At 36.5% G+C, this 26,156-nt stretch overlaps 1 protein-coding gene across 3 annotated transcripts in view; it reads left to right on the forward strand.

The window, feature by feature from the left end:
- Positions 1-26,156, forward strand: part of VTE1 (tocopherol cyclase, chloroplast / vitamin E deficient 1 (VTE1) / sucrose export defective 1 (SXD1)) — a 66,777-nt gene that overhangs the window by 26,647 nt on the left and 13,974 nt on the right. For 2 of the 3 annotated variants that reach the window (XM_089982512.1, XM_089982510.1), the window contains exons 4-6: positions 12,396-12,472; positions 13,040-13,212; positions 13,520-13,617. In XM_089982512.1, coding sequence (XP_089838638.1) covers positions 12,396-12,472; positions 13,040-13,212; positions 13,520-13,617 — 348 coding nt within the window. The remainder of the gene's footprint in view (positions 1-12,395; positions 12,473-13,039; positions 13,213-13,519; positions 13,618-26,156) is intronic. The other variant, XM_089982511.1, reaches the window with a different exon arrangement.

The following is a 26,156-nucleotide window of genomic DNA, read 5'->3' on the forward strand; positions in this document are numbered from 1 at the left end:
ATTTTTGTTGCGGGTGCTGGTGCGACACTTTGACATGACTTCCTTTATGTCAGGTGAAGTCAACCACACTGAGGTTCATTTTTGTCCAAAAGTAGATTCAATTAACCCTAACCAAGTCCAATTATATATATATATATATATATATATATATATACATAAATGCATGCACATACACATAATGTTAACTTAAAACTGTTAATATATATACCCTCCCTGCACCCACGCACCCAAGTTTTTTTAAAGTGTGGCACCCGCACCTACAATAACACACTTTCAATCAACTCAATTAAGATAAAATAAAGCTAAAATGACACTTAAAACCAAAGTTGCCAATCGAGGAAGCGGGAGCAGGAAGCGATACGAGAAGCGGGAAGCGAGGAACTTCTAAAATTTTAGGAAGCGGGAAGCGCGGGACGACTTAGGAGCGAACCAGGAAGCGTCTCGGAAGCGACCTAGGAAGCAAACCGGAAGCGACCTAGGAAGCAAAAAAAGAAGCGATAGGATTCGAGTGAGAAGCGAAAGGGAAGCAAAAAAAGAAGCGACACAGGATTCGAGTGAGAAGCGAAAGGAAAACGAATAAGAATCGAAAGTGAAGCGAAAATGTAATTATATATTTTTATTTTATAAAAAAAATAAGATTTATATCATCATTGACAAAATAAAACATGTATCTAAGACTAAATAATATAAGTTGCAATTATCTAACAAATGCATCATATTGCAACCGTCAAACATTTAAAAAAGAATATATCAAGAGAAGATCATAATTCACATTTTTGTTGCAACCATTTAACAAATGCATGCAAGCACTAAATAATGCATTAAGAAAATAAATAATTTTGATTAAAAAGCATACATTTTTCAACGAAAGAACCAAATGACTTGTTATTTGATGTTGTGATTGTTGTAAATCTTGTGATCTCTGCAACATAGAAAATGAGAAATCAATAAACTCAAAGATTACATGAAGATATGGTTAAATTTTTAAGCTATAAAGATCTAAACTATAAATTATAAGCTATAAAGTTCTAAACTATAAATTTAAAATTAACATAATTCACTACTTCGCTTCATCATGTAAGGTTCAAAATAAAAATACATATCAAACCAACAAAATATTACAAGACCATAACAAAAAAAGTAACATAAAAGTTTCTAAGTTGGACTACTCCAACTACATCATCAAAAAAATAATTAAAAATTCAATAGTTCATTAATCTGTCATCTTTTTCTTTCCCTTCAAGTCAGCAATAGATCGAGAACTTTCTGCATCATTGCGTGCTTTTTGTCCTCCACGACCATGCTTTCTGCTCCTTCCTTCATTTTCTATAATGAATATGTTAAAAAATGAAAATATTCAAAAACCTTAATTTAAAATATAAAAAATACATATATAGAAAAAAGTAAAAATAAAAAGCACAAGACATACTTTGCCTAGGTCTCTTGCTAAAGAAATGATCAATCCGGCCTTAAGGAATTGATGATCGCTCTTGTATATCTATAGTTCTACTAGCTGAGTTGGATTGATTTGTATATTCTTCAACTTCCTTTGTACGTATGATTATTGGAGGTAATTGAGCTCTTGGTTGTGCATCTTTGGATTTGGAAATAGTGCTTGATTGTTGTGCACTGTCATCCAAATCTTTCCAACGCATGACCTCTAATCTCAACGTATTTTCTTCTACAATAGAAAGTTCTGGATTGATATCTCATTTTCGACTAGGTCCTTCTTGGTAGCGATTGTTGCACCTTTTTATAACAAGAATATAAAATAAGAATGCTAATAAACAATCAATGATAGAAAAAGAGAAAAAAAACACCAAAACAAAATTACAACACAATTTAATTATACCTGTCAATCAATCGAAGATTGGAATGAATATATACCAAGGTATCAACACGATCTTCATTGAGCCTATTTCTTTTAACATTGTGAATATAACTATAGGTGCTCCAAACTCTTTTTGCAGAAGATGTGTTAATAGGTTGAGATAAAACCTTAATGGCTAATGCTCTCAACTCAGGTGTATCGCCACCATAAAAACGCCACCAATTAGGCACCGACATTGTAGGATTCAATGCATCTATTCTTGCTGCATTTCGGCTAAATCTTCCACCTCTTGATGCAAAAGCCACAAGTTGTGACCTATAAAGTGTAGATAGCTTTTCATTTCCAGCAGATATGACTTCAAGCGCGAAAATGGCATCGTCTAAGATATCATTATCCTTTTCTGCAAAAAAAAAAAATTTAATAACTATAACAAGAAAATACAAATGAAATAATAAAATAATTAAACTTTAAAGTTTATTAAATAGATAGAATAAAATTTTTACCAGGAGAAACTCGTTTGACCCCCCCCCGCTGCTGGGATTTTGAGATACTCTGACTCGTAATATTTTGGAGTTAGCATGTGGGCTAGACTATGGAGATGCACATTCATTCTATCCCATCTATTTGAGACAATCTGATGAATCTTTTCATACAAATCTGGTTGTCCTTTTAGATTGTCTTTGATTTCCCCCAACATGTTGTCCATGCCTTCATATACTTCACCAATTATAAGGCCTTCCTAATCACAAAATTTAATCATCTTATATATGGGTTTTGTAATCAATAATGCTAAATGTATAGAATCCCAATATTCTTCATCAAGAACAATTGTTTCTGTTGTAACAACCCTTTTTTCATAGTTTCATCCGTGCATGACTGCTTCCATTCGCTCCATCTATCTGAAATTACTGTGAGCCTTAAGCTCTCCCTCACATCAATCAAGCGCTTTAAAGTAGTATAATGTGAAGCAAACCTTGTTTTTACAATCTTTATTAGCTCTAATTTTTCATTGCTTCTAAAGATTGCTAGTGCTTTTGAATGATTTGTGATATACTTTACTTTGCAAATATGTTTCTCCCAACTAATGAAACTCATGTGCCAAATCCTTAAAGATCAAATTAAGTGTGCACAACACAAAGTAACCAAAAAATATACTTGTACGTTTGTTTTAATTCTTCACCTGCTAACTTGCAATTTGCTGCATCGCTTGCATGTAAGAACATCGAGCCAAAACAGTTTTATGCAAGTATATTTATCAAGTGTTTGTTCTTGATATTTGGCTAACCGTCGGAGACAATGAAAACTCTAAACTCAAACTTTTCTCAAAATTTATTTAACTCCCTTTGAACACACTCTTTCTCACTGTCACGCAACGTTGTTTGCGCTTTTCATATGATGGGGGTTTATATCCAGACAATTTACTAACTGCAGATATCATCTTTTCCCAATATGGTGATCGAAACACATTGAAAGGTATGCCATTTGCACACAAAAATCTGATAATTTTGTGATCTACATCATCTCTTTCTACTTTTTTAAAGGTATCACAAATATCTAATTGTTTTTCGGCTTCCACTAGATGATGTAGTCATACTAATAAGCTTCTTCGGATTATCAATTCTTGATCTCCTCAACTCAAATGCACTTGATGAAACCTCGACTCAGCGAACTTGCCTCTTAATTTTTCTTGCCAATTCTACATTTTTTGCAACTACAGGGCAAAAGGCAATCCCAACACTTTGTCTCTTTGGAGATCCCATGAGATGTGCAAAAACTCGAGTATATGACCCATGATAAATATTTTTGCAGTGCCTGTGGGTTCAACCTTGCTTTCCTTGCCCACTCTTCTTTTGTTTCAATACATGACGCCATAGGACAATTGTTTTATGCATGCTAGGTGGTTCATCGTTTTTGTCATCTTCAGAATAATAGTCATTAAAGTCATATTCTTCTTCATCTTCCTCGTCAAAACAATTTTCTTTCATCTTCCTCGTCAAGACAATTTTCTTTTTTGTCCTCAAACTGTGGACAATCAGAAGACCCCTTGCCCTTTCTTGCATTGTCATTCCCAACACCACTAGACGATTTCATGCTCCAAGTCCAATTTGTACAAATAATCATCATCGTCATCATAATTGTCGTGATCACAGCTTCTGATGGCATTAATGAAGCAAAGAAGAGACAAATATACCTACATCATAAAAGTATATGAATCAACCTAAAACACTTTAAAATTTTAAATAAGCATCGTTCATAAAGATGAAAGATCTATCTATAATATACTATGATGAAGCAGACAAAAATAAAAAAAGAAAAAGAGAAAAAGAAAGGAAGTTCTTTCAAAAGATTGCATTTATGAAAAATTGTTAAACAAAGACAACATTACAATGAAGAAAGACAAAATTCAGATTGACAATGAATGGGAATTGGGTGAGGTAAATGTAATCTGAGACATAAATATGCATTTCAGATTCTCAACTCTCAATAGATTAAGACCATTAAAACATATATGGTTGTCTTTATACTGAGACAAGTTCACACGGACAAATGGATGACAATAAAAAAGAATGTAGATAACAAAAGAGCTTGATTATGCAGCACATCAAGTACCAGTTCTTACTACCCATGGGCAAGTTACCTTCAGCCTAATACTTGTAGTAATTAATTTGAAGTCATTTTTTATTCTAAACACAGAAAGTGAAAACTCAGATGGCTCAACAAATACATTTTTGCTAATCTAGAAATCTAGACACACTAAAAAACTAAGCAGTGGTTATCATTTAGAGTGAATAACTCCATGTAATACGGAAATAATTCAACTTTTGAAATTTCAAGAGTCAAAAGAATTATGCTTCACCACATGGAATCAGCCTAAAACAAAAAACAAACTATTATTAACAGCAAATGATGGAGAGTGAAGAACACAAATCAATGAAATCATTGCTCTCATAATTTACCAATTACTAAAACAAAAAAATAAACATCATTTGGACCCAACCCACTATGCCTCTTAAATACCTAGTTTGGGTTGGATCCATAAGAATCCAACCCAAACCAAAAGCCTCCACCAAACCATCCTCTCACCTACTCGGTTTGGGTTGGACCCATAAGGATCCAACCCCAAACCACTCTAACCCCCATTTATACCCAATCTCAGTTGGTTGGATCCAACCCATACAATAAGGCACCCACCATCATCTATAACCCCCACTCTCTGTGTTTTTTTTACCCTCTCTCTGCTTTCTTCTTCTCCCTCTCTCACCCTCTTGGTTCACCCCCCTCGGCGTGCATGCCTCACACACCACCATCTCTACCTCCAGCGAGCCCCAACCCACCGGTGGTGCTCCCTGTTGGAGCCTCCTCCCCCAACCTTCTCCCTCTTTATGTGTCTCTGTCGAGCCACCCCCATGCCCAACACCGCCACTTGCCATGCGACATGTGGTCAGAGGTCCTCCTCTCCCTAGTTCGCATCTGCCATAACCCAACCGCCATCAACTCTTCACCTCTCCCTTTGCATCTTTGTGGCCGGAGGTCACCCCGTGCCTAGTGTGCCCTTGCTTCGTGTTGGGATTGGTCGATCCCTCCAACCTAACCCTTGCTTCTTGCCATCCCCTTTTCACCGAGGACCCAGCGGATCCAGAACTCATAAAAAAAAGGAAAAAAAAAGTCGAGAGGCTAAACAGATTCGAGATAGAGAGAGTGAGAGAGCGTGAGAGAGAGAGGGTGAGAGAAGATATAGCGTACCTGAAGGTCCTGAACATCTTCATCGATGGAAGTCTGTGGAGGTCACTGGAATTTTTTGAGGTCATCGGAACTCGGAGGTCGCCGAAAACTCGAGAGAGAGAGAGAGAGAGAGATGATACGTGAAAAAACAAAACCCTAAGCCCCTTTCAGTTTTGTTTTTTCACGAGTTTTGTAAAATACCCATTTTATCCTTAGTAAAAAACAAATTCATGTGTAAATTTTTTTTAAGGGCAAATTCATTCTTTCCACAATAGCGCCCCCCTTTAAAGGGGCACGCATCCCCCTTATAAGGGGTACACGTCCCCCATTAAAGGGGTACGCGTCCCCCCTTTATCGGGGAACGCGTCCCCCATTAAAGGGGGACACATACCCCTTTAATAGGAAACACGCCCTCCTTTAAAGGGGTACACGCTTCCCTTTAAAGGGGGACACACTTCCTCAATTGAACCTGCGCTTCTCCTCGCGTTTCGGAAGCGCGCTTCCCCTATTCCATAGGCATTTCCGGTAACTCTGCTTAAAACAATTGTAATACCCGTGAATTTTATCAGACAAATAAACTTGAAATTTAGGTCGTTAAGCTGGTACGAGGTTATTTGTGTTGTTTTAATTGTTTATTCGTATTTGGATCGCAGATAACCTATTTGGATCTTCAATGTTGGATTCCTAATATCCTGTTTAGAACCCCAATATCCCATTCAGATCTTGGATATCGGATCGCTGGTACAACTTAAGGTGATGTTCGGATCCACAATATTGCATTTGGATCTTCGATATCAGAACTTCAATATTAATCTGGATCCTTGTATCGAAACCATAAGGATCAATGTACATTTAGTTTGATCCATAATAATTAATTTGGATCCATAGTTCCAAATCAGAGTATGATCAAAACTTCGGATTCCTAGATTTGAATTTATTAAAAGGGTTTACGAAGCACAATGGATCCTAGACCCATAATAAGTTATGTCAATTTTTGGTTAACGTAAATGGATCTATATTAACCTATGAAAGACCCACAAGATCATATCGAAGAATAAACCAAATGTATTAAGAATATAGTATTTTAAAGCTTGTAATATTTTGAATCCTCAGACAGATCCAAATTGCCCAACTAGGTGGTTTCATTAAAGATTTGGGGCGCGGGTCTCGGTGGTGGCCAAACCGAAACCATACACAATTGGGATGTAATATATATAAATAAGATAGTAATAATAATACTAAGTATAAATAAATATATATGGATCCGTATGGGTCCAAATATCGGACCCAAACCATCGATGGGCCGCATATCCAAACCGTGGCTAGATCGCGGGTTATGGATCCGGTTGATCCATGCCCCACAACTCACTATGCGTTTAAAAAAAAAAAGAGAGGCCCTACCCGATAAAATGGGTGTTAGGGTTCTGAGAGAACCATAACGCAGCAAATAGGGAAAAAGGGGAAGGTTTTGTGTGCACAGCCGCCGGGCGAAGCGAGGAAGGTAACCGCCTCCTTCCGTTTCAGGGCCACCCTCCCTATTTACTCTCCTCTCACACCTCTCTTCCTCCCACTCGCCTCTTCTTTCTCCTCCCGCACTCACTGTCTCCCTGTCCCTCTCGAACCCTTGCTCGACAACGGAGAAACCGAGGTTGGCGGACTCGTCTCTCGCATCATCAACCTCTTTCTCTCTCTCTCTCTGTCTTTGCCTCTCTGCCTCCCTGTCCCTCTCGACCTGAGCTTGCCAGCAGGAGCAACCGACGCCGGCGATCTCCCTGACCGCGACAGCCACCTCCTCGTCGTCGGAACATGTAGGTTTTCCTATTTTTTTTTCTTTTGGGTATTCTGTGGGTCGAGCATGGGGTGCGGGTGCAGTGAACAGGGATTTACGGGTGCAATGAATCCCAAATCCGACAAGAAATTTTGGGGATTTAGGGTTTAAGCTACCGAATACCCAGAATCTTCGATTTGGGGATTTTGGAATTTCAATAGTAAAGAGATAGAGTGATAGGCATGGATTTAAATCTGGGGGAATCGAGTTGCTATGTCTGTTGTGAGTTTAAAATTCAGGATTTCACGGTGAACCCCCAAACCGAAACCCCAAATCGTTGATTTGGGGGTTTTGTAAGTCTGTCAAAGAAGTATAAGAAGGGTAGAAGGGTTTGGTTTTGGATTCTCGACTGCCACGATATATGGATATATATATATATATACACATATCTCTCTCTCTCTCTCTCTCTCTCTATATATATATATATATATATAAAATGAATGAATTTCGTATACGTAAATGCTTGCAGATTTCAACTCATGATCAGTAATTTGATTCCTGTTATAAATTTTAGTTTTCATTTGGTAGCCATATGGTAGATTCGGATGTAAAGGTCTTCTTAGCATTTCCTGAGATTTAGACGTGATGCCTCTATTAAATCAGTTATGCGGGTACTCTGACTTTCCTGAAAGCTATATTGTTATCAGTTGTGGTAATAAGCATTGTGTTGCCCTATTGTAAATCCCTCAACATTCATTTAGATTGGCCAGATTGTGTTGACTTAAAAACGTAATTGTGTTGGTTGATTTTCTCTCTATGGTGATGTTCAGTCCCTTACTGTTAGCTTTATGTGTAGATCTTATGTCGGGTATGATTAATACATGATAACTTAATGTGTCACACTGCTTGCAAGTGTACACATCCTGTGATATTCATGTTAACTGTTTTATCAATATAGCCTGTCAATCTTGCACTGTCATGTCAGAGTCTGCCTGAATGCATGAGTCTTATACACAATCAACCTTATAATTTGAATAGTTGTTCCACGTTTATTGCGTACACTTCCTAATCGGTGTGAACTACAACAGAATATAGATTTCCTTTTGAGTCAGCTCACGGGTGAAAGCTGGGAGTGTTTAAGCATATTTTCTGGTACATATAATTCCTGAGGCATGCCTTACATTTTGAAATACGTATACATATTAAACGTTGCTCGGAATGCTCAGAATTGAATTCAATACTTGAACCCTTAATCTGCATGCTCAACTTGGACATTATGCCATGGTATACTATATCCATAATTCTGATATGAGTGTGTTATAAAAAAAAAGGTGAGAAGAGGGATTCTCAGTTTTATTGTCGTATGCACTTGTACTCACCAGTTCAATGTGGTTACATGCTTGAGTAGCTCTGAAATTTGCAATCTGCTTTATAGTTGCTGTAACCATCATTGCATTCATCACTGTACACCCGCAACTTGTTGTACCACACACGCACAATAGATTGACTATATCAGGACTGCATGTATGTAGCCTCTATGTGTTCGTTATTTTAAGAGCATTTGTAGTTGACAATACCATGTACATTATGTTTAGCATATGCCGATGTGCCAATTATGTTTTATTAAAAAGACCCACATGCATGTGAATGTTTCTAGTTACGAGTTATATTATGTCATGCACATACAGGGGTTTTGATTATGCCATAGTTCATGCTTATTATGTTTAACCTTGGTTAGTGACCAACATATAAATAAATATCTGTGAATACATGTCCATTTCAGGGTTGGTATAAGAATATGTCTTGAGTTGTTGGGAAACCCTGCCTAATGGGCAATATGGGTTAAATACCCGATGTGGGTACTTGGAGTGTTAGCTTGTGTCCTATGGCAATGAAACCGATGAAAAACTTAATCTTAAGTGTTGTGTGCCTGATTGGTTTAAAGGTACCGGGGCATCGATGCTTACCGGTTTAAAGGTACCGAAACACTCTGGGTAATAACCATAATACTGATGAAAAACTTAAATTTAAATTCTGTAGCCTGACTGGTTTAAAGGTATCGGGGCTTGTGTGCTTGACTGGTTTAAAGGTACTGGAGCACTCTGAGTGGGTTTGTGCAATCAATATGAAAAGAAAATTTAGGGAGGTGTATGTCTTGGTAAAATGACTAAGGTTGGAGACTTACTACTATGATAGTAGGATGTAGTTTGGGGAAATGCCCTTGTAGTTTGGGTAATTTAAATAAATGAAAAGATTAACCCACTCAGATTCAGGCTTACCTTGGAGAGGGTAGGTGGTACAAAACTTCGGGGACGTGTTTTCCTGTTTCGAGCTAAAGTGACTCATTGGTCTCCAGTCCTTGGAGTTGGGGGGACCCGGACTACCAATATGTCATAGGTGGTAGCTCTTTGTTCTTCTGCTGAAGTTATGGATGCATCCTGTTTTAGTTTTGGCCTTTGGGAGGTTCTCTCGGTCACTGGCCGCTCCCTTAGGATTTAAAGTTTCGGTTAGAACGTTCGGGTTAATAAAACACCCATGAATAATAAACCCCCGAATGTTCTCTTCCGTTACGGGTGATTCGGCCCGCGTGTACCCGCGGGATAAGAAAAGATAAACATCAATTAGAACATTTTAGGTATCACACTGAGTTGAATTACTGGATTGTAGTTTCATAGTTAAACAGTCATTTCAGAATGTATCTCTTTACTTTTAGCATACTTTAGAAATTGTAACATGTGAGATGTTTGAATCCTGTTGATGTGCATTTATTAGCTAAATGTTATCTATGCTAATGTTGTGGTCGTTAGTTAAATGATATACATGTTACTGTTGTTGTGTAATTTCTTTATTTGATCTTGTATAGGCTGAAAATCACTCACGACACCCACATCACATACTTGACACATGATATACCTGCAAGAAAAAAATTACAGTAATTTCTACTTAGACAGTTGTAGTCCAATTCCAATCAATTTACTATTTTTCAGGTAAAGAATAAGGTTTATGAGCGGTTGCGGGATAAAGCATCGGATCGAGATTTTTGGATTTATTGTTTCAGGGATAGTTTGAGTTCATTTTATATTTTTAAAGCTCTGATGTCATTATTCATTGATAGTGAAATGAAATAAACGTTTTGGCTTGCTCTTCACTGTAATGTTCCGGAATGCTTAACCCCATAATATTACTTGTTTTCGCTGTTATATATAAAAAAAAATTCCTCATAAATTTGGGTTAAAATTTCGAGGCATTACAACAATAATTAGCTTTATAAGAGATGTAGCTAATCACTTTTGAAGCAATTGAGGAAATCCGATGGTTTTTCAAAACAATTTAGAAAACCAGTTTATCTTGAAAGTGGTTGTTAAACCACATTCAATAACAATAAAACTTCGTAATTTGTGAAAAATCAGTAATTTAAAAAAGATATGAAAGTTGAAAATCAATTATTGAGTTTTACTGGGATAATTACCAAAAGCTACTTAAGCAAAAGATCAACTCTTAAATTATTCAAAATAGAAGTAACCTAAATTCAAGGCCTTAACAACAAGCAATAATTATGACCTTAACTATAATTAGAGAATTATAGCAATCGTCTAATGAAGTTTACTCAAGAAAATCTATGTCTAATTATGAAAAACTATGACTAATCAAAACAAAATAATTCCATGGTCGAACTAATCATGACCAAGGTTGCCAAACTAGGAAACAAAAGCGGGAAACAATAAGGGAAACAAAAGCGAGAAGCAAGGCATTTTAAAATTTATAGGAAGCGAAGTATCAATTTGAAAGTGAAATATGAATAAAAAATGAAGCAATATGGTAACTGAATAGGAATCAAACAAAAAACAAATAAAAACTAAAATAAAATTGATCATTCTTATATTTCATGATTTTTCAATAAAAGTTAAAATTTTGTCAAAATCTACCAATTTAGCGAAAGTACGTGGAAAGTGAGTGGAAGCATGAGAGGAAATACATGAAAAACATGAAAAGAAACGTGAGAAAAACATATAGGAAGCATAGAACAAGCATGGGGGAATTGAGATTCCCATAAAATTTCGGAAGGAGTATCGTGCTTCCGAAGCGAGTTTCCGGGAAGTGCACTTCCCACCTACTTAAGAAGCTTCCGGTAACCCTGATCATGACTCAAAACTTAATAATCAAAACCATAATTACTTACAAAACTAATACAACACTAATTTGCAGAAGCCATAACTACATGGCTAAACAACTAATTTTAAGAAAACCTAACTTTGATTATGAAACCTATAGCTAATTACTCATAAATAACTAAGGCTAATCCTAATTATTAAAACCATAATTAATCGCTTATCAACTATGCAACTCCTCAGGTTGTTCTCGTACCACCGTGCCTTAGCCCCTCTCTCCCTTCTTTTCTCCTTTTCCATAACCCCTAGGGGCATTTATAAAGAGGTTACAAAGTGAATTGGGCCATGGAAAAATTACCTTTTTGCCCTTGCTCTTTTATCTTAAATGTTCTTATTTATTTTTATTCCCCATTTACTTAAGATATTACATGTAAATAAGCAAATACACCCCTATTTGAATTCTTTAAAATTAGTTAAAAGAATAAAAAGTCAACTTCAGTGTTTTAGTACAAATTTCAGAATTAAGAATTTTGCAGATGGGTCCAAATTTCACCTCTCAAAATCTTAAGTATTTCTTTGGTCTTTTTTAAAAACTGTCTTTTCATATTGTTACTTTGTGACAAAAGTCTAGGAGAAAATATTTCATAATTTAATTATTAAAAAATATTTTCTTGTTTTGGCACCTTTCACAACACTTGGATAAATAAGGACCTAGGTTTGACTTTTGTATAAATTGTAATATTTGTAGTAAAATTAATGCCTATAACTGGGGAAAGGAGGGTGGTATATTACATTTTAAATTTTCACATATATACTTTGTGTTGATTACAAGTCATAAATATCTTGGACTTATCCTCCTTATTTTCCTTTTTATTCTGACCATGCTTTAATCTTTGCTTTGATGTTAATATTCCTATATTAATACATGGAAGTTCACCAAACTTATGTGGGTTACTTTTTATAGGAGTTTGGCAGGCGTGTCGAGGAGGGATTTCAAGTTAGTCCGCTCTGGCATCAAGGATCTATACGTGATGATGGAAGGCTGGTTACTTTGTTTCCTTAAAACTAAGAGTTCTTTAAGCTTTAGCTGGTTTAAGATAAAGGGATTGATATGATGTGGGGAAGGTTGCAATTGAAATACTGTTCCACTACTTTTGCTTGTAGTTGTCATTATCAGACATATTTTCATTTTACTGCACTATCCTTGCTATGTGTTGAGTTCATATGATTAGTTTTGCCTATTTAAATTCATCATGATACTTTTGTCATATGGTCATAACTTTTCAATTTTTTAGCTTTTATTCTTTCCTTTCAAACTTGCTGAAACTCTTCCCAAATCTGTTGAAGAACTTTCAATTTTGAAATTCTCAAGAAATTGTCTTGGTAATCATGTAAATGTTTGCTACTATGCATATATTTGAGTTTAGTTCCTAAAAAAAATTTAGGCAATCTTTGTACGCTTTTTGATATGTATCTTTGTGTACTCTCTCAGTGTTGATAATTTTCAAGAAATGATGATTTTATCTAGTCATTTTAATTATGTTGCATTCAATGCAGATTTGTCTTTTTTTCTTCTAGGTAATAGCATCACATACTAAGTTTTTGCAGCAGGTCAACATATGTGGAGACTGTTCAGACTGCACGTTGGGCATATAGCACGCGTCCTGTGTATGGTTGGGGGGATGTTACCTCAAAACAAAAATCAACAGCTGGTTGGCTTGCAGCATTCCCTATATTTGAGCCCCATTGGCAAATCTGCATGGCAGGTGGTTTGTCTACAGGCAAGTAAGATTTAATTTCCTTTGTGGTTCAAAGACAAAATCACCCAAGTTTTATGATCCTCTTTTGAACAGACCCTGAGTGGTATTTTGCTTAGACTTCACACGGTTCGTTTTTTTTTCTTCGTACCCTCAATTAGTTTGGTGTGGAACCTTATGGGTCAATAAAAGGATCTGTTTCTCTATATATATATGTAATGAACCTATCCATGGAGAAACTCTTTCTATTAACTTAAACAGTTCATGAACTTACTTCAAGACTATCATGTCCTTTTGATAGTCATTCTTATGCAACTGTTTTCTGTAACAGGCTGGATTGAGTGGGGCGGTGAGCTGTTCGAATTTGAGAATGCACCATCGTATTCTGAAAAGAACTGGGGTGATTCATTTCCTAAAAAATGGTTTTGGGTATATTTCTTTCTTTGTTTATCCTTTTCTATTCATGCTAGTGTTGCTGGCTTTACTATCTTCTGTATAGATGGTATCAACTTTCTCTTACATCAGTTCATGGGACATATATTGTTTATGTGCAGGTTATTATTTTCACTTACATTCCTTGGTTTTCTTTCAATCCACCAAAAGACTAGCTTCTTTGTCTCCACATTGAATTGTTTATTTGCAGTACTGTTTTCAATCAAGACATTGATGCATTGGATTGCCTTATATGGAAATTTGGTGTACACAATGATTTTTTCTTTAAATTGATGTTATCACCCTACAACATGATTTAAAATGATAATGTGTAAACTTGTTGTTTACTGTTAATATACATAGCTTTTGAACATATCTCAAGATGTAGATACCTTGTGCGACTTGTAGGCTTAACCCTCTCATGGCACATGCTTCACTACAATATAAAGTGGGGTTTGATGGTTGACCAGTTCTATTTTCCTTGTTAATTATTTTCTGGATAAAATGTTTTTATTACTTAATTTACTAGTAGCACTCTCATTGATAATTCTTTTTTGGTGCGTATACTTTATACCAGCTCATTCCCTGTCTGGGCTTCAATGTTTTGGTTGACTGAATTACTGTTTTAATTGGGAAAATTTGGAGTAAGGAGTAAAATATGGATCTTTGATTTTCTAGTTATGATATGTTGACTTTGTTCCTTATCAGTCATTTAAGTCTCTAGATGTGTTTTAGGATTAGAATGACTTTTTCATAGTGCATGGAGGGACCCACTTTTCTTTTGTTTTCCCACAATAGGCCTTTTTAGTTTTTTCTCTAATTTAATTAGGGGCACTCTCTCAGAATTTGATGATTTTTTCTTAGAACATGTCATTTGTACACAGCCTCCTAAGTTGGTCCTCTCTTTTCTTTTATTTATGCCAGAGAAAAGCATGACATAGTTTTGATTTGCCTGCAAGGGCCCCTGGATTACTGACCCATAAATAAATGTGAAAAGAGATCTCAGCAACATTTGATGTTCCAACAAGGTGATTTCCAGGAAATATTTTTCCACCAGGCAGGCCATCTAACTGGTAGATTTTAGTAAGAGGAGAAGAAGAATGGGAAACAGAAAACTAGGGCAAGACAAAGAATGACTATTCATTAAACTGCACCAAACATATTACGTGCAAGAGTTACATAAATTAACGTGAATATTGTGGTAAGAGACCCAATATCTGTCAAAGTGGCAATGTAATAGCCATAGCTGTAGAAAGACAAAAATGGTCCCATCGAATAGTTTGTGCCACCTGTGTAAATCACTGTTATAGAAAAGTGTATCATAACATGTATAAAGAAAAGGTTTTGTATACAGAGTCACAGACTCATCATACCATTATTAGCATGAGGGGATCCAGATCCGTGTTAGACACCATTCTGGGACATGTTTATTATTATTTTTCTTCTTGACCTAAATGCCCTTCCTTAGTATTCTTTGTATCATATGTAAATGGGGGTATTTCTGGTATGTAACTTATCATAGGTTAATATAAAAGAAAAGCAAGAGGCACAATTTCCCATATTGGGAATCGTGTGTTTTCAGCCCCATATGCTGTTGTTTTCTTTTCTCTTTGCAGGGAACTCAGAAACCCTAATTCTAACATGGTATCATAGCCGTGATCCTGAGCAGGGCAGGCAAATCTTTGTGACCCTCAAGATCTGATTCTCCTTTCTCTTGGTAATCATCTATTCTCTTCAACTTCTTCTTCAAAGTCTTCAAATCAGACCTTTCTTCTCAAACATGCGTTTATTTCCTCTTGTTATTCTTGATTCCCATAAATATTACTTGTTTTTTTCCTCTCTTGAATTCTTGGGTCACGTTCCTCTAAAAAAAGTGTTTGGATCTTTATCTTCCTAACACGTTCCTCTCTCTCAAAACGTGCTTGGGTCACGTTTTTCTCTAAATAAAAAAATGTGTTTGGTATTATTGCTTCCTATTCTATTTCTTTCTGATCGAATCTGATTCCTTTGCATTACACAATATTTGATATACGACTATGGTGCGATTACAACCCAACATCGATATCGATATGTTGGTTTGTTGAAAATTATTCTTGGTGATTACTGGTAATCTAATCGTTGAGTTTTGGTTTAATCTGATCCCGAAAAAAAATTTTGTGGCTTATCAGTTATCATGTGACATTGTTTTTGCTTATTATCGTTTCCTGCACGTGATTTGTCATGTGATATCATCTTTTTTATTATCATCTGTACCTATGGTTTTTGTGAAAATATGTATCCATACATATGTGTGTGTGTGTGTATATATATATATATATATATATATATATATATATATATATATATATATATATATATATAATACCTGATAGGGCATTTATGTCTTTTCACATAGTTGTTTTAATAAACAACTATTTTATTAGATTAGGTTTTTCTTTATTTTTATTTTTCATTTTTTTATTTTATTCCACACATGCCAAAAAGGAGCCCCACCATAGAGTCATTCGGGGCTCCCAACGACACTATGGGAGCCCCCTTTTTGGCCCTCCTTTTGGCTCCTCTTTTGAGGCTATTCTTTTTGTATAAATAGGGGTGAACCCATTTGTATCTTTTAAGCTTTAGTGCTCTCTCTCAATAAAGAGATTTTATATTCCCATAGTGGACTCGGCTATTATCTCTTTTATTTTTGTCCATTGTTGGACATTGTGAATGCTCTTAGCATTCTTTACTTTTCCACATACTTCATTACATGGTATCAGAGCCATTCGGTTCTCAGAGGAAGAAACGTGATATTCATTTTCACATATATTGTCTCTATTCTTCACACACTTTTTGGTAACATCATAGAATCCAAAATTGACCTATCCTTCAAGGTCAATGGAAAGAACTACATTATGTGGGCATCGACAATGGAGAACAACCTCAAAGGTAAGAAACTTTGGGGTTATGTTATGGGTTCTATTTCAGAACCCCAATTGGAGCTCACCAAGATTGAAGGAGGCCAAGAAAAGGCTTTTGAGGGAGATGCTCGCCTCAAAGTCATTGAAGACCACCAAAAGAAAGTTGAACATTGGGAAGGCAATCACGCCAAAATCCTTGCATGGTTCATGAACAATGTTGAACTCAAGGTATGCGCTAACATAGCTAAATTTCGTTGAGCCAATGAAACTTGGTTCTTTACGAAGGGTATGTATACCCAAAAAGACCTTGCAAGAGCGTACTTTTTACAAGAAAAAATTAGAACCACCAAACAAGGTGATTCAAGTATACAAGACTACTATAGTGCTTTAAACCCACTATGGGATGAGTTGGCTCTTTTAGAGCCAAAATGGGTAGCTATGGAAGATGTTGAATTAAGACAAAAACAAATGGAACACAATCAATTGTTCTAATTTTTATTTGGACTACGTTCCAAATTTGAGCAAGTGAGGTCATCACTTCTCCATAGATCTATTTTTCCTCCAATAGAAGATGCCATAGCCGAAATCACACAAGAGGAAACTAGGCTTGGCATGAGTAAAAACATTGATGAAGTGCTTGCCGTATCCAAACCCGGCAACAATGTCAAAACCTATAAACACCACACTTTGGAAAACAAGAAAACTATAGTGGAGGAAGAAAGATGATTGTACGTCATCATTGTTATGATCTGGGTTACATCAAACCCGTTTGCACAAATCTAAATGAAACATTCAAGCCTAATGTGGCTTCTCTTGAAGAATCTACCACCAACAAAGAAGATGAAGGCAAGAGTGAAGACCTCAAAGAAACACTTGGCCAAATATCTATGGCTCTACAACAAATTTTCAAAGCCACTTCCTCCACTTCGGGTGTGGCCATTGCGTCTACATCATCATGTTAAAACATATGTAATAATACATCTATATATATATAAATATATATAGATGTATTCACCATAATACATGATAGGGGTATTATGGTCTTTTCACAAGTACCCGATAGGGGTACTTGTTTTGTTTCTTTTATTTTTCTGTTTTTATTTTTATTTTTTATTTTTTTGAACTTTATTTGAGATACTAAAAGGGGCCTCACAATGGAGTCGTTGGGGCCCCCAACGACTCTATTGGGAGCCCCCTTTAGTCTCCCTTGACTTATAAATAGGGGGAACCCCCTTGTATCTTGTATTGCTTCTTAGAGAACTCCTCTCCAATAAAAGGGGTATTTATTTTATGTGTGTAGCCTTGTTGTAAGGCCTTTCGTATATCCCTTAGTGGATTTCCTCTCTTATGCTTGTTTCTTTTGTCCGATGTTGGACATAGTAAATGCATTGACATTCTTGAATTCTTCCGCATACTTCATTACATGGTATCAGAGCCATACGATTCTCTAAGGTGAAATCTTGTCTCTCTCTACTTCCTTTCTATCTCACATCTTCATTTTGTGGCAATGGAAGTCAAGATCGACCTATCATTCAAGCTTAATGGGAAAAATTATATGATGTGGGCATCCACAATGGAGAATAATTTCAAAGGCAAGAAGCTTTGAGGTTATGTAATGGGAACCGTTCCGGAACCCCAACATAAGCTCACAAAGATGGAAGAAGATCAAGAGAAAGCGCTTGAAGGTGATGCTCGTCTCAGGGCAATTTAAGATTATCATCACCAAATGGAAGATTGGGAGAGTAACCATGCAAAAATCCTAACATGGTTTATGAATAACCTTGAACTTAAGGTATATGCAAATATTGCAAAATTCTGCCGGGCAAATGAAGCTTGGTTTTTTATGAAGGGTATGTATACCCAAAAGGATCTTGCAAAAGCTTACTTCTTGCAAGAAAAAGTGAGAACCACAAAACAAGGCGACATGAGCATACAAGACTACTATAGTGCTCTAAATCCTTTGTGGGATGAATTGGCTCTTTTAGAGCCTAAATGGATGGCTACGGAGGATGTGGAACTAAGACAAAAGTAAATGGAACAAGATAGATTGTTTCAATTTTTATTTGGGCTTTGTCCCGAATTTGAACAAGTTAGATCCTCACTCCTCCATAGATCTACGTTTCCTCCTTTAGAGGAGGCTATTGCCGAAATCACTCAAGAAGAGACTAGGCATAACATGAGTAAAAGCATAGATGAAGTTCTTGCCGTATCTAAACTCGAAAACCATGTTAAAACATACAAGCCACCTCATTTTGGTAAGTAAGGGAGTGGTGGAAGAAAAGATAATATATGTCATCATTGTTATGAGCCGGGACATATTAAACCCGTTTGCCCAAAGCTAAATGGGATATTCAAGCCAAAGGTGGCTTCCGTTAAGGAATCCTCCACCAAAGAAGATGAAAGCAAAAACAGGGATCTCAAGGATACTCTTGGTCAAATTTTCATGGCTCTCCAACAAATTCTAAAGGCCACTTCTTCCACCTCCGGTGTCGCCATTGCCTCATCATCACCTCCCTGTACGTACTCTTGGATTTTAGATTCCTAAGCCTCTTTTCATATGACTCCTCATTAAAATGCATTAACCAACGTGAGCACCAATTCAAAAATATCTTGTGTCTCTACGGTTGATGAAACTTTTCTCAAAATAAATGGTATTGGAACTCTTGATTCTAAAAATATTCAAAATTTCCTTGTTTCAAAAGTAAGAATAGTTCATAAACTAAATCTTAACCTTTTTTCCGTTTTCCAAATTGCCGACCATGGATGTGAAATATATTTCTCATCTCAAGGGTGCTTTGTGCAGGATCTTCGGTCCGGGAAGCGGATTGGGCAAGGCCATAGGAAGGGAGATCTTTATTTTATGGATCACTTAACGCTTCCTAATACCTCTTTTTGTACTTATGTCCAAGATGAAAATATTGAAACTTGGCATAAAAGGCTTGAACATCCAAGTTACTCTAAAATGTATCTTTTTCCTTTTGGAAACAAGTTTTGTAAAGAAAAAGATATCAATTGCAAGGATTGCATTTTTGAAAAAATGGAGTCTATTCCTTTTCCTATAAGAACCTTTGTGTCAACAAAACCTTTTGAATTGGTGCATTCAGATGTATGAGGACCATCTCCGGTCCTATCTAAAGGTGGTTATTCATATTATGTTACCTTTATTGATGATTATACTAGATATGTATGGATCTATTTTCTTAAACTTAAATCAGAAGTTTTAACTTTTTCAAAGAATTTCATGCAAAAGTTCAAAATCAATTTCAAGGCCGCATATCCACTGTTAGATTCGATTAGGGTGGATAATACTTATCAAATGAGTTTCAATCATATTTAAAGCAACATGACATTTGTCATAAAAAATCATGCCCAAGAACTCCTCAACAAAACGGTCTAGCGGAAAGAAAACATAGACATATTTTAGAAACCACTAGATCATTACTCATTTCTAAAGATGTTCCTAAATTTTTTTGGGCCGAAGCCGTGTTAACCTCCACCTATTTAATCAATAGAATGCCATCTTCAAAATTGAACAATATCTCTTCTTATGAAAAACTTTTTAATATAACACCCGATTGCAATCGTCTTCGTATTTTTCGGTGTAAATGCTTTGTTCTTTTGCATAAAAAAGATAAATTGTCACCAAAAGCAATTGAATGCGTATTTTTAGGATATGGTGAAAATCAAAAGGGCTATAGATGCTTTGACTATAAAAACAATAAGTTATTTGTTTCCAAAGATGTGACTTTTTTAGAAGATGAAAATGGATTTGAAATATTGGAAAAACCAAATGAAATTGATTATATGTTTATCAATGATCTTTTAGAAGATTCAAATGATACCTCTTTAAGTCATCCCCAATGTTTAGAAAATACTCATAATAATGATTCTCATGATATTGAGGTATCACCAACTAATGGTGACAATCTCCAAGTATACACTCGGCGTGAGCAAGCGCAACCTATTAGTGCTTTAGAAAAATTCTTGCGGCTTAATGAACCCCTAGAAGAAACCTCCCTTAGGCGATCTTCTAGAGAATCAATTCCACCTAATAGGTTTGTCTCTTATAAAACTCTCTCACCTAACTATAGAGCTTGTCTAATAGCCTTGCATTCTTACTATGAACCTTCCCATTATAATCAAGGAAAAAATATTTCTCATTGGGTTGAAGCAATGAAAGTTGAACTAGATGCTTTAAATAAGGCTAAAACTTGGGAAATAGTTTAACTTCCTCCAAATAAAAAAGCTATAGGATGTCGGTGGGTTTACAAAGTCAAAACAAAAAGTGATGGTTCCCTAGAACGTTATAAAGCTAGATTAATTGCTAAGGGATACTCACAAGAATATGACATTGATTATGAGGAGACTTTTGCCCCCGTGGCTCGCATGACAAGTGTTAGAACTTTAATTGCCGTAACATCATCTAAGAAATGGCTTATCTTTTAGTTAGATGTTAAAAATGCCTTTCTTAATGGTCAATTGAATGAAGAAGTATATATGGACTCTCCGCCGGGAATTAGTGTTGATCAAGGTCAAACTCTTCGATTATTAAAAGCTTTATATGGCCTTAAACAAACTCCTAAGGCTCGGTATGATAGATTTAGTGCTATCATGTTACAATTGGGATTCTCGTATGGGTCTCCATCTTGAGAACTGAGCTTCTGGTGAAGAACACTAGGAGTTCCCAAGGGCTTGCAATCTTTCATACCTGCTTTATTGAGGACATCAATGGTATACTTATGTTGAGTGAGAGTCATTTCTTCAGGGGTACTGTCGACTTCAACTCCAAGAAAGTATCGTAGTTTACCAAGGTCCTTCATTTTGAATCTCTGATTCAAGAGATGTTTGACCTCCTCGATATGCTCATTGGAATTACCAGTGATGATAATATCATCTACATATATCAACAACAATAACTGTGTCTTGGTTCTTGAATATAAATAAGGAATGGTCAAGAAGAGATTTCCTAAAACCATATTTTTTGTATTTCAAGAGAGAAACTATCAAACCAAGAACGAGATGCCTGCTTCAATCCGTATATCGCCCTTTTTAATCTGCATACATATTTTGTAGGATTCCCTTATGCATAACCAGTGGGTTGTTCCATGTATACTTCTTTTTTCAAATTTCCATGAAGAAAAAACATTCTTCACATCAAGTTGACTAATAGTCCATTGATGTTCAATAGCTAAAGAAAGTATGACTCTGATTGTCCCCATTTTCACCACTGGACTAAAGGTCTCATCATAATCCCGTCCTTGCTCCTGTGTAAATCCTTTGGCTACAAGCCTTGCCTTGTATCGCTCTATAGTCCCATCTAGTTTATACTTTATTTTGTACACCCATTTCGACCCAACAACATTTCTGTCAGGTGGTCTTGGTACAACATCCCACGTACCACATTCATGTAGAGCTTCCATTTCTTCATTCATTGCTTCAATCCATCTTCTAGAATTTGATGCTTGAGAAAACGTTGTGGGTTCATCTTCCTTGCTCAAGGCTGTTAGAAAAAGTTGAAAATCCAGTGAGAAATTTTCATAACTAACCCATCTTTCAATCGGATGCCGAGAACGAGTGGATCTTCTAGCATCAAAGGTAAAAGTGGATGTAGAGGATGTGTCCATTTCTGAATTAACAATAGTGGGCGCCTCTCTTCCTCGTCGGGTGTAAACAAGACCTTTATACCTTTTGGGATCCAAAGATGGCTCTCTATTTTCATGTGCAATTATCTCATCAACAGACATAGATTCCTTATCCTTTTGAACACAATTTGAAGGACAAACATCACTAGTTCCGGAGAAAAGTTCAGAATTCAACCAAGGATAATAAACCTCAATTCTGGAATTTGATTATGAAGGGCTAATGCATCGACAATCAAAATTCAATTCATCGAAGATAACATTTCTTGGTATTTTGATGCGCTTGCTCATAAGGTCATAGCACCTGTATCCTTTATAGTCATCGGCATAGCCGACAAACCTGCACTTCAAGGCCTTGTCCTGAAACTTATGTCTCATTGAACTATCAATATGAGCATAGCATAAACAACCAAATACACGCAAATCATGATAGTTGGGATGAACTCCAAATAGAGAAAAGTAAGAAGACTTGTTTTCCAAAATAGTCATGGGCAATCGATTTATCACATGGACTGCAGAATGAAAGGCTTCTGTCCATAAAGTAATCAGAAGATTACTATCATGCATCATGCTCATCGCACTCTCAACAATATGGTGATGCTTCCTTTCAGCAATCCCATTCTGCTGAGGTGTGTGAGGGCAAGACACCCTTTTCCTTATCCCATTACTTTGAAGAAAGTAAAGTCAATGGAAGAAAATTCACCTCCTCCGTCACATTGAAAACAAAGAATGTTTTCACAAAATTGATTCTTGACAAAGGAATAAAAACTTTGGAATAACTTGAAGGTCTCAGATTTGTGTTTTATGAAGAAAATCCAAGTATAACGAGAATAACTGTCAACAAATATAAGATAATATCTAGTTCCAGATATGACAGCAACTGGGGCAAACCCCCAAACATCAGAATAGATAATCTCAAAAGGTCTTGAAGCTCTTTTATTTATATAATAAAAAGGTAAAACATGACTCTTACATAAGAGACAACTAGAACATTTGTTGTCATTGACATTTATTCCTAAACTTGACTTGGGAATGAGGTTCTTTGAGACAAGCTTCTCAATGAAACTACTACTGCAATGACCTAGACGACCGTGCCAAAGATTTGGCTTATTGATTTCAGAAACACTAAAGACACATGTAGGATTTTTAGAAGGCAACGATGAGGAGAGCTTCAAGTTTGGATCTACAGGACGAATATGTACTAAAGGATTTTCTTGAAAAACATACATATTGCCTTGCCGTTTTCCTTTAGTGAACGTATCCTTTGTGCAAAGTTCCTTGACAAGAACAAAAGAGAGTAAATTCAACTGAGGCATTGCTATCATCAAGTTTAGAAACCGAAACAATGTTTTTCTTGATGTTAGGGGCATAAAGAACTTTTGAAAGGTTGAGAGAGGATTTTGACAAAGGTATAACATAGTTTCCAATATGAGAGATAGAATGGTGGGATCCATCCACAATAACTATACTACTTCTACCAATGTAAGGAACAAGGTTTAGGAGCTTAACAACATCACCAGTAACATGAGTCGCTGCACCAGAGTCCACGTACCAAGTACCTTGCTCATTCTGTTTCAGATTCAATCCTGCTAAAGCTGACAACAACAACTCCTTTACTTCTCCGCTGGTCCTTGTATTGTCTGTACCTCTTTTTGTTTCAGTTTGTGTTGATTTTCTTTTATTTAGGGGATTGAACCAACAATTAGCTTTGATGTGCCCCTTTTTATTGCATAGAAAACAAGTAGGAATTGGTCTCTGTCGTTGTGGATTGGTATATGTGTTGGGTGTAGGCAATAATCCACGGCCTTCTTGTCCACTTCTCCCTTGTCCTCCCTTTCCCTTAATATCATAACTTCCTCGTCCTCGTGCATAAGCCATCCCTGTAGCAAGAACGTCTTGCGTCCTTGTATGCATAGATGATTCTTCAGAAAATCCCTTTAAGTTCATTTCATATTGAAATAATTTTGCGCGCAGATCTTCAAAGTTGGGCAGCTCAGGTAAACATAACAAGGAAGTAACAATCATATGGTAGTCAGGTCCCAATCCACTGAGAGTTTGTTGTACCAAATCTTTATCAGTTACTGCACACCCAACAATTGCTAGTTGATCTGTGATGATCTTCATTTTGTTCAAGTATTCCATGATAGTCATGGAATCCTTTCTTAACATCTGTAACTCTCTTTTAAGAAACATAATCCTGGCCTGAGAAACCTGTGAATATGTCTGAACAAGTCTGTCCCAAAGTTGCATGGTAGTACAGTCGTCAAGCACCTCTTGTGACAACGTAGATGTGATATAAGCAACTAGCGCCTTGTCTCTTTTCATCTAGGCTATAAATTCAGGATTTCTAACATATACCATAGTAGATGCTCCTTCACTGTCCCTTTCTTCTCGTGATATGAACTCTGGAGGAACTGGAATAGATCCTTCCAGATGTCCAGAAAGATCCTAACTCCTAATGAAAGGAATGATTTGCCTCTTCCAACTCAAGAAGTTAGAATTGTTTAATTTTTCAGACATGAGTTGACTGAGGAATCTTGAAGAAAGACCAGACTGAGTAGGAAATGAATCCATGTTTCACAATATTAAGAATGTGTCCAGCACACAACCCGTAAATTTCTGCAATCCTCCTTTTTTTTTGATGAAAGGTCACACACCTGACTAATGTAACTACTGCAACCTCTTCTCTTTTTTTTGCAGAGAGGACTATATCGGGCTATGTAAATGGCACTAGATAGAGATTAAGAGAAGAAAACCGATTCAATATCTAATTCAAAATCAATATCTGATTTAAAACTAAATATTGAATTCTGATCAAATTTTTGATTTTCAGAAAGGAATAAATAATTAATCACTGAATATGAAAACCACAAAAAAACATATGAATAGAAAATCACATCCGATATTAATGTAGTGCCTTTCAAGTATGAAAAGAAATAAAGGTAAGGAGGACGTCAAAAGGAAGAAGAATCCAGATCTGAGTCTGGTCAGATCTGATCAAGGAAGGATATGATTGGATCAATTGACACCCGAATACGTGACTAGATCATGCTCTGATCGAAAGTAATCAACAAGATATATTTAAAACATATTGAAGGATAAGAAGGCAGGCTTGAGAATGCTTAGGATCAAGATACCTAGACCGAGACGATTCAGTTTTATCAGAAAAGAAAACTTGATCAGATATGATTTTAATCAGAATTGATCAAGATCGAGATACCAAGAGAAATATTGGACGAGATGAGGAGGCAGATAGAAAGAATATTGAGAAAAGAAATTTTGTTGACTTGGAAGAGTAAAACGATGAGATTCAGATCTTTTTAGACATACCTTTGGAGTCAATCCCAGATCCAGCTGTAGCGTGTCTCTAATACCATGTTAAGTTTGCAATACTCGTGTTCTTCCACACGTGAAGGGTGAGGAACAAAGAGAGAGAGAAGGAGCTGCAGGAAAACCCGATTCCAATCATAAGATCGGCTGCTCTTCTAATTCATTTATAGTTACGTACTAATACAAATTTAGGGTACTAAAATACCCCTATTACAGCAAGAAGAAATTACATACTGCCATTAATGAAATAGCAATGACTACGGGTCTGGATCCCCTGACCCGTGACCCATTACAAGAGGTACACGTCTTTTCAGTTTTGACCTGGCTCAAATTCAAACTGGGGCTCCGTTCGGGTCCGATATGGGTTTGGGTCGGCACTGGATCCATTTTGTGGGTCAAAACTAAAGGGTTGGATTTGGTTCGAGAGGAACCGTGAACCAAACCCAACTGGGTAGGTCGGGTGGGTAGGTTCAGGACTCAGACCTACTCCCGGGGGCCCAAAGGATGGTCCTCGAGATCCGAGCCCGGGCCCTATTCTCGCGAACTCGGGTTTGGACCCTCTTGGGTCCAGATTTGTCCACACGGGTCCCACTGCTCCCGCTCGTGGGTTTACGGTATTATGGTTCCCACGTGCGGGCTCAAGGGGGAAAATCGCGGCCTTCTCGGG

Source organism: Nuphar pumila, chromosome 12 (assembly GCF_984573655.1).
Source record: "Nuphar pumila chromosome 12, dmNupPumi1.hap1.1, whole genome shotgun sequence".
NCBI lineage: Eukaryota > Viridiplantae > Streptophyta > Magnoliopsida > Nymphaeales > Nymphaeaceae > Nuphar > Nuphar pumila.